Genomic DNA, 9,661 nt, shown 5'->3' on the forward strand with positions numbered 1-9,661 from the left:
GATCTCGGGTGGCGTAAAGCCGAAGAGCCGAGGAGCACGACGTAGGCGGGCTGGCCGCGCAGGTGTGTCTCGGGTGGCGTAAAGCCGAAGAGCCGAGGAGCACGACGCAGGCGGGCTGGTCGCGCAGGTGTGTCTCGGGTGGCGCAAAGCCGAAGAGCCGAGAAGCACGACGCAGGCGGGCTGGCCGCGCAGGCGTGTCTCGGGGTTTATGGAGCCGAGGGGTGCGACGCAAGCGTACTGGCGGCACTGGTCTGTCTCGGGAACATGGAGCCAAGGAGCACGTCGCAGGCGGTCTGGTCGCGCAGGTGTGTCTCGGGGATGATGGACGCGAGGAGCACGACGCAGGCGGGCAAGCCGCGCAGGTGTGGTCTCGGTCATCATGCTGCCGAGGAGCACGACGCAGGGGAGCAGACTGCGTAGGCATGGTCGCGAGGGCCATGCGGCCGAGTAGCACGATCAGGCGGGCAGGACACGAGGATGCGGCCTCGGGCACCACGCGACCGAGGAACACGACAGGCGGTCGGGCCGTGCCGAGGTGGGATTTCGGCAGAGAGTTGCCGAGGTGCTCGGTGCAGGCAGGCTGCGACCGAGGTGGTGGGCTCGGCAAGCATGGAGCCGAGGTGGTGGCCTCGGGCATTACGCGACCGAGGAGCACGACGTAGGCGGGCAGACCGCGCAGGCGTGGTCGCGAGGGCCATGCGACCGAGTAGCACGACGCAAGCGGGCAGGACGCGAGGACGTGGACTTGGGCACCATGCGGCCGAGGTACACGACAGAGGCGGACAGGCTGCGCCGAGGTAGATCTCGGTAGTGATTGGCCGAGGTGCTCGGTGCAGGCAAGCTGCGACTGAGGGACACCGCTCAGGCGCGCAAGCCGCGCTGAGGTAGGCTCGGCGCAAGCAGGCTGCGACCGAGTGACACCGCTCAGGCGGGCAGGCCGGTCTGAGGGGAGCTCGGAAGTGTGTGGCCGAGGGGTTCGGCGCAGGCAGGCTGCGACCGCGTGACATCGCCCAGAGGGGCAGGCCGCTCTGAGGGCAGAGTGTGACCGAGGGGTTCGACGCAGAAGGGCCGACCGCGCAAGCGCTTCTCGGGAACAGGGTGCCAAGGAGCACGATGCCGGCGGGCTAGCCGCGCAAGTCTGTCTCGGGAACATGGGGCCAAGGAACACGGCGCAGGCGGGCTGGGGCCGCGCAGGTGTGGTCTCGGGTGGCGTAAAGCCGAAGAGCCGAGGAGCACAACGCAGGTGTGGTCTCGGGGTGGCGTAGAGCCGAGGGCCGAGGAGCACAACGCAGGTGGGGTGACCGCGCAGGCGTGTTCGCGAGGGCCATGAGACCGAGTAGCACGACGCAAGCGGGCAGGACGCGAGGACGTGGACTTGGGCACCATGCGGCCGAGGTACACGACAGAGGCAGACAGGCCGCGCCGAGGTAGATCTCGGCAGTGATTGGCCGAGGTGCTCGGTGCAGGCAAACTGCGACCGAGTGACACCGCTCAGGCGCGCAAGCCGCGCTGAGGTAGGCTCGGCGCAAACAGGCTGTGACCGAGTGACACCGCTCAGGTGGGCAGGCCGGTCTGAGGGGAGCTCGGCAGCATGTGGGCGAGTCGTGCGAATGCAAAAAGGAGTGGGGTTAGGCTGAAGCTAACCGTGAGCCGAGAGGCGATCAGATAAACATGGAGCTTTCGCTTGGAAGAGACTGAGGAAGGGGCTAGATTCCTGGCACGAGGGTTACGCCGAACAGCAAACGCGGGCGCTTGACCGCTGCTACGGGGCTCGTCGCCCAGAGTCACTCCTCTTCCTTGCAGTCGCCCAAGCTTCCGCCTCGATGTACCGGTTGGCTCGCTGGAGCATATCTGGTACTGTGGTGGGGGGTCGCTCTACGAGGGACCAATAGAATCTGGAAGGTCGCAAGCTTACCATGAACGCCTGCACCAACAAAGAGGGGTGAGAATCCGGTAAGCTCCGGATTTGCGTGGTAAAGCGATCCACGAAGCATGAGAGGGGCTCGTCCTCTCTTTGTTTGAGTCCGAGGAGTAGTGCCGCGGAGGGCCTCGGCCAGGCATGGGCTGCGAAGTGGAGCTCGAAGTCCTTGGCGAGTTGGCCGAAGGAACTGATTGTTCCAGTCTCCAGGCCGGCGTACCACGTGCGGGCTGGACCCCTGAGGGTTATGGGAAACGCCCCGCACATTAAAGCGTTAGACGTTCCATGCAGCGCCAATTGGGCACGGAAAGCGGCGACATGATCTGCTGGGTCAGTGGCGCCATCGTATGCGTCCAGAGAAGGGAGCTGGAAGTTCGGGAGAACGACGAGATCTCGTATCTCTGGTGCGAATGGAGATCCTCGGTGTGAGTCCACCCCAAGCTCTCCCTCTGAGTTGCGAAACTCCTTCTCCTGTTCGTCGAGCCGCTGACTGAGAAGACATAGCTGGGCTCGCAGGGAGTCTGTTGATTCCGAAGATAACACCTCGGGCTCCGGGTGGCCGCTCGGGTTTGTCCTTGCTGGATCCCCGAGTGGGGTCGGTCTGACCCGAGGAGAGGTGGAAGGCTCCAAAAGCATCATGTGGGCCCGAGCGGGCGACTCTCGTTGCCGTAGCGGCTGAGTCATGAGCGGGGGTGTCGGTTGGGAAATGAGCGGGATGATGGTTTGCACCATATCCGTCAGAGCTCGGACTTGACAGGCGAGGTCGTGAAAGGCCTCGGACGACACCGGCAAGGGGACGCTCGGAGCGCCCTCGGGCGGAAGCAGATCCAGATTGTTGACTGAACGCCAGCCGCGTTCAGGGGTCATGGGGAGGTCGTCAGGATCAACCTGAGGATCCCTCGACAATCGGGCCCTCCTTCTAGCGCCAATCTGTTACGGTAACTTTTTTAAGCCGTGGCCTCGAGGCTGACGCGGCTCGATTCTGAGGTCCGGATGTCGGGGATCTCGGGCGACGTCCCTCGGGGTCTCCCTGCGGTCGGGATCGGGCGTTCGGGGTGGTAGATCGACAGTTCGGGTCAGGAGGAAGCTCCGCCGCAGCACTGGGAAGAGGCGACACCGTCTTCGTTCCTGCACGCAGGTCGGGCCGGAAGCTCGGCCCGACCCCTCCAACGATCAAGTTAGAGAATGATGTCGGGGCGGTCTTTAGAGGAGGAAGAGTTTTCTTCTTCTTTTTTCTCCACTCTCTCTGGCTAGGGGACGTTTATAGGGGGGCTCGGTATTACCGGACGCGCGATCCCGTCGGTCAGGGCCGTACCTCTGATGGCGTTCGACATCGCCGAGGATGTTGCGTGGGGGACCGGAGGATCGCAGGGTATGGGCGAGCTTCAACCGTTACCTGCTTTTGTCTCGTCCGACTGTGCCGGGTCAACCGAGGGGGCTGTGGGCTCAATGAGGCCGACGTCCGGACGCAGACCGTCACCCTCATTGCTCCCCCTAGGGCGCCGCGCCTGTCCACGTGCGGGAGATGTTACCGGGAGTGGGGTCTGCCATTTTTTGTCATATCACTAGGTATATGTTGACTTTCCTTGATAATTATTCCAGGAAAGTTTGGGTTTATTTTCTGAAGCATAAAAATAATATTTTTCTAACATTTAAACAATGGAAGGCTTTGATTGAGAAACAAACAGGTAAACAGATTAAGCGGCTTCGAACAAATAATGACATAGAATTTTATGAAGGTGACTTTGATGAATTCTGCAAAAATGAAGGAATCGTTCGACATCGCACTGTTAGGATGACGCCTCAGCAAAATGGTGTGGCCGAACGTATGAACAGAACACTCTTGGAGAGAGCAAGGTGTATGATCTCAAATGTAGGGTTGACAAAAGACTTTTGGGCAGAGGCAATCAATATGGCCTGTTACGTTGTCAACCGCGCTCCTTCTACAGCACCAAACTTTAAAACTCCGGAGGAAATTTGGTCAGGTACTCCTGCTGATTACTCTGATTTAAAAAATTTTGAGTGTCCAGCATACATGCATGTAAATGAAGGAAAATTAAAGCCTTGAGCGAAAAAGTGTATTTTCCTTGGGTATGCTTCTGGGTGAAAGGATACAGATTATGGTGTTCTGATCTCAAATCCCCAAAATTTGTAATCAGTAGAGATGTTACTTTTGATGAATTGTCTATGTTATCTACTAAAGAAGAATCTACTAGTTGTATAAATGATAGTGCGCAGAAGCAGGTGAAGTTTGAGATTAGTAATTTTAATTCTTTTCAGTCTAACTCTTCTATTCAAAGAATACCAGTAGATGGTCCTGAGTCTACTGACGAAGTTGATCCAGAGGAAGATCAATATTCTATAGCCAAGGATAGACCACAGATAAATATTCGACCGCCACAAAGATATGCAAATTTGGTTGCATATGCTTTGTCTGTTGTAAAAGAAACAAGTGAAGTTGGTGAGCCTACTTCCTACGCAGATGCAGTTTCTTGTGATAATTCCGCTAAGTGGTTAATTGCGATGAATGAAGAAATTGAATCTCTCCATCGGAATAGAACTTGGGATCTTGTGAAGCCTCTTTCGGGTAAGAAAATTGTTGGATACAAATGAGATACTAGTGCTAAGGGAAAGGTCCTTGTTAAGAAAATTCATACGAAGGACAATCCAACTGATATGCTTACGAAGGCTGTGATTGCCCATTGGGACTTCTATGAAGAATGTGGATCAAGTTTTGTTTGGACATGCAAAGGTAGAGATTTGTTAGTTTGGCAAGTCCAAGTCCCACATCGGGAAAACCAGGCTTGTTATCTCCTATTGGAACTATAAATAAGGGTATAAGCTTTGAAGTTAGTGACACCACAAGTAGCATAATAAAAAAAATCTAAGTGTTTGCTTTAGATTTAAATTCATACTCAATTAATAGTGGATGTGTCACGTCCAAGGGGACGAAAGGTTCGTCTCCGTCCTCTATGGCTTCAGGCTTCAAGGTTCGTCTCCGTCCTCTATGGCTTCAGGCTTCAGTAACAGTTGCATGGACCGCGACGGGGAGAATGCGAATGCTAACTTTGGTCACCATGGGTACCAAGCGCCTCACGCATACTATGGTCACCACCGGTACCAAGCTCCTCGCGCTATTCCTCCAACGATGCTTGCATTGCAACCTCATGCCGGCCTCCCGTTTCGAGTTCATGATGGTGGTTTCCCGGTGCTGCCATTTCAAGCTTATGGGGTGCCCAACTTATTGCCGTTGCATCAAGCTCATGGGGTTCCGAGTTCATCGGAGTCCCAACATCAGCAAAACACCCTTTCATGCCACATCAATGGATTACGTTTCCGGGATGGGGTACGTGAAAGTTAGGGGTTATAGTTAAGATTTTTCGGTGGTTGTTAACCTTTGAGTTTTAATAGGTATAGGGATGACTTCTTTTAGTGTCCCCAGTGAGTCGTCGTCCTCGTATTCACAAGTCTTACTTCCTTGCAGTGCGAGTCGATGACCTCACTTGTTGTGTGCAACTTTGATCAGATGATACAGAAAATCCTGTTTCTATCTCTTTCTTGCATTGTGTCGTTGTCCTCACTAATATGAAATGAACACCAATGTTTCTCTCATCATAAGAACTGAGAACAATATTATGCATGGATTTACCAAGGCTGTCATTTTTCTTCCATGGCAGCCTGCGAACCCTCCAGAGAAACCGAGCCTTTCAATCTCAATATATCATGTTGCATGATACACAGAACAAGCAAAATGCCTCGATGAATGCTACAAACAATTACTGATGAATGCTGCTGCTGCTCTCTCTCTCTCTCTCTCTCTCTTTTTGTATGTTGACATGTGCGTGATAACTCGTCGATGTAAAGAGCTCCCAGCCAATGCTCTTCGTTGCATGCAACCCCTGTATCCACAGTACCTTCAGCGAAGGCAGCTGAGCGAGAGGGGGGAGGGATTCCCAGCGCCTGCAACCACTTAGATAGATGATGTTGAGATCGGTGAGCCATTGGGTCTTTAACCAGCTGGGATATGTGGCACCTCTACAGCCCATGATCTCTAGCCTCTTGAGATTTGGATGTGGCCGAAGGCCTTCAAGAACTTCATCATCGTCATCATCCACCACCTGATTCCTTTCACCAGATTGCCATTGTAACTGCAGAACACTAAGATGCTCTTTGCCGTTTAACATGGCCTCACCTGCCTTGTTCTTACTCTCCACATTCTCTAGATTCCGCACGTAAAGTGATCCTCGAAGCTCGTTCAGGTCCCTCAACTCTCTTATCGGATACCCAGCTTCGGTTCTAACTTTGAAAACATGTAATCTCTCAATGTAGGTCAGTCTCCCGATCTCTGCTATGTCGGAAATTAATTGATCAGATGCCGCAAACTTACCAGGTTCTTCATGCCCCATTCAGGTTCTTCGACTCTGATGCATTCATCTCCGGAAACAGACTGTGCCAGATCGTGCAGTGGGTCATGTATGCCATAGTGTGTGACGAATTCCTTGTGCTGCACTTCCACGTTACCTGCTCTTTGATCGCTGTTTGAAGCCGATTAAAGTTGGTGACACTTCGGTGCTGAAGATTATCACCGGATGATGCACATTCTAGGATCTCTCTCGTGAGCTCGGTATCGTCGAAGCTATCAGAGACGCAGACCCACATCCTCAGCTCAAAATGTTGTACGATTTTAGGATCATTATAGACAAGTTGTGCGAGAGTAGTTTTTCCAACCCCTCCAATGCCGACTACAGGGAGAACCGAGACTGGTTCATCGTTGGATCTCAGCAGCAGCAGCAGGTCAATTAGATTTCTGACTTCGTCCTCTCGTCCGAACACCTTGGTACTGATCACGTGACGTTAGTTGCATCAGGGTGACACATCACGCCTCTGTCAACTTGACGAAGCACTCGATCAATGCGGACCGGAACGCCTGTCGAGATACATTAACACCCTGCTCAGGCAGGCTCGATCCCCCACGCCAACGGCAATATCAGACGTTACCAGAAGTACGATCATGCTCCCTGCGGGCAGGCACATCATACAACGGTAATTCTCACTATAAAAATCCTCGCGCACAAGAGAGAGAGAGAAAATAGAGGAACTTAGCTAAAGAAACCCCATGTGACCATCCACTAACTTGATCGTCGGAGGAGTCGGATCGAGCTCCCCGACTCGACCTTTGTGCAGGTGATCATCAGAAGTCGTCCATTAAACACCCAGGCAAGGATTCCTCCCCCAGTGGAAACGGCTATCCCGCCCCGATCGGATCCACGCAATCGGTCGTCTCAATAGTCTCGGGAAACGTCCCAGGGTGATCCCCTATCATCCGGATCCGAACTAAGCCGCGACGGCCCCAAGGCCACGGCTCCAAGTTGTTCACGCTGACATGATCAGTGAGCTGGTTGCGCCTTTTCTGGTGCTTTGCTTCGGGCCAGTACTGCAGCGATCCAATTTAAAAGAGTGTGATGGTCTCGCTCACACAACAACTCACGTGATCCAACCTTTCGATTACGCTTCTTTTTCTAGCTTTAGTGATCCTATCCCATGCCAGTTCAGGAGTGCCCGGGGGCCTCGAATTGCTACATGGTCTGGGAGCCGAGGAAGCAGCAGCTGCCTCCTGGTCGGAGGCGCTGCCGCCGCCTTTGAAGCTAAAGAAACTTGAAGAAAGGAGGCCACCGGCTACGGTTGCCACATCCCTAGCAGCCTCCAAGTTGGAGACGAGGAAAGCACTCAACGGACTGCTGCTTTCACCGTCCAGTTTCTGTTGAAGGCGGCGATATTCTAACTCGTCGAGAAGGTCTTCGGCATCATAAGCGACGTCTCTGAGCTCCTTCATCCACCCGACCAAGCCGTCGGATTGGGTTTTCTCTGCGCTGCTGAGTACCGATCAAATCCTGAGCATCGCAACTTGCAGCTTGTCGAGGTTGTTGCCTATGCCTCGGAGTCCGAGTCGGAGTCGCAACGTACCGATCTTCCTCCGAGTCGGAGTCGGATGATCCGATTCTGAGTAGGGAGTCGGATAATCCGATTCTGAGTCGGAGTCGGATGATTCGCTGCTTCTAACCCTTATATATATATGTATAATGAGGATGAGGACGACTCACCACCCATCAATTAGATCGAGTTTTCTCATGGCAGTGACGGTCGTCACCGAAAACATCGCCGCCCAGCTCGATCTTCTGGTCGATCTCCGTCGATCTTTTCGTTATGCTGCCATAGATACAGAATTCCCTGGATTCATCCGGCCGACGCCTCCCTATGCTTCCGAGGAAGATCGGTATGCCGACGTCAAATACAACGTCGACAACATGAAGCTGATACAGCTCGGAATCACGTTATTCGATGAGAACGGCAGCACTCCATGGCAGGGCTGCTGCTGGCAGTTCAACTTCTCTGATTTCGATCCCTTGGTGCATCCTTCGTCGCCTAAGTCGCTCGAGCTGTTGCGCCGGAGCGGCCACGACCTCGAGGGAAACCGGCGAAACGGGATCAATGGCGACAAGCGGAGCAATGTTTTGCGCAACAAGCTCTTTGATAGACGCTACGGCTCCGTTTATGTCACCTTCCATGGCCTCTACGATGTGGCCTACGTGATCAAGCTGATCACCGGAGGAGCGCCGCTGCCTCCAACCTTGAGGGAGTTTATAGCTGCAGCGAGGCGAGTTTTCGGTGCATTATACGACATCAAGTATATAGCAAAGTATTGCGATGGATTAAGCGGAAGAGAATTTGGCCTGACGAGGCTTGCACAAGAACTGGTAGTGGAACAAGATGGGAACCCTCATCAAGCGGCATACGACAGTCTATCAATTAGCAGAGTGTTCAACGAGATGAATCGGAGGTATAACATCGGAGGGAACGAGAGGTTCGTCTCCGTTCTTTATGGCTTAGAGAACAGTTGCACGGAGAGCAAGAAGAGGTATCAAAGAGGTACCATGGTCTATCATCCAGACTACGTTGGGCAGTACGGGTTCCAAGCTCACAGTGGAATCCCTCCCCTCCCCCCCACCCCGATGTTTGTGTTCCTACCTCAAGTCGGCCCGCCGTTGCATCAAGCTTATGGGGCTCCGAGTTCACCGGAGTCCCAACAACAGCAAAGCACCCTTTCATGCCACGGCTACGTTTCCGGGATGGGGAACGTGAAAGTTAGGCGTTAAGCTTTGAGTATTAATAGGTATAGGGATGACTTCTTTTAGTGTCCCAGTGAGTCGTCGTCCTCGTATTCACAAGTCTTATTACTTCCTTGCAGTGCGTCTTGGAGTCGATGACCTCACTCGTTGTGTGCAACTTTGATCAGATGTTGTGTCCTGTTTATATCTCTTTATTGCACTGTTTATATCTCTTTATATACAGAAAATCCTGTTTATAGCTCTTTAATGCATTGTGTCGTTTTGTCCTCACTGATATGAAATGAACACCAATGTTTTTCTCATCATAAGAACTGAGAACAAAAATATGCATGGATTTACCAAGGCTGTCATTTTGCTTCCATGGCAGCCTGCGAACCCTCCAGAGAAACCGAGCCTTTCAGTCTCCATATATCATGTAGCATGATACACAGAACAAGCAAAATGCCTCGATGAATGCTACAAACAGTTAATGATGAACCTTCCTCGGCAGAATCTCTTTACTATAATATTATTTTTTCTCTGCAGAAACCTTCACTATGCTCTTTTTTATTCTCGATTCGTTGACCATGAATAAGACTGCTATAAACACGAAAATAGATTTTCAAATAATTTGACT

At 52.8% G+C, this 9,661-nt stretch overlaps 1 protein-coding gene across 1 annotated transcript; it reads left to right on the top strand.

Annotated features, from left to right (window-relative positions):
* Nucleotides 1-8,046: 8,046 nt before the first annotated feature.
* Nucleotides 8,047-9,072, top strand: LOC103983323 (putative CCR4-associated factor 1 homolog 8). The gene has a single exon (XM_009400546.2). It carries the CDS (start codon nt 8,047-8,049, stop codon nt 9,070-9,072), a length of 1,026 nt encoding a protein of 341 aa, XP_009398821.2.
* Nucleotides 9,073-9,661: the final 589 nt, after the last annotated feature.

The sequence above is a fragment of the Musa acuminata genome, chromosome BXJ2-4 (genome assembly GCF_036884655.1).
Source record: "Musa acuminata AAA Group cultivar baxijiao chromosome BXJ2-4, Cavendish_Baxijiao_AAA, whole genome shotgun sequence".
NCBI lineage: Eukaryota > Viridiplantae > Streptophyta > Magnoliopsida > Zingiberales > Musaceae > Musa > Musa acuminata.

Excerpts from the sequence above, each read along its gene's own strand:
- LOC103983323 (XM_009400546.2), top strand. The coding sequence starts at position 8,047 with ATGGCAGTGACGGTCGTCACCGAAAACATCGCCGCCCAGCTCGATCTT.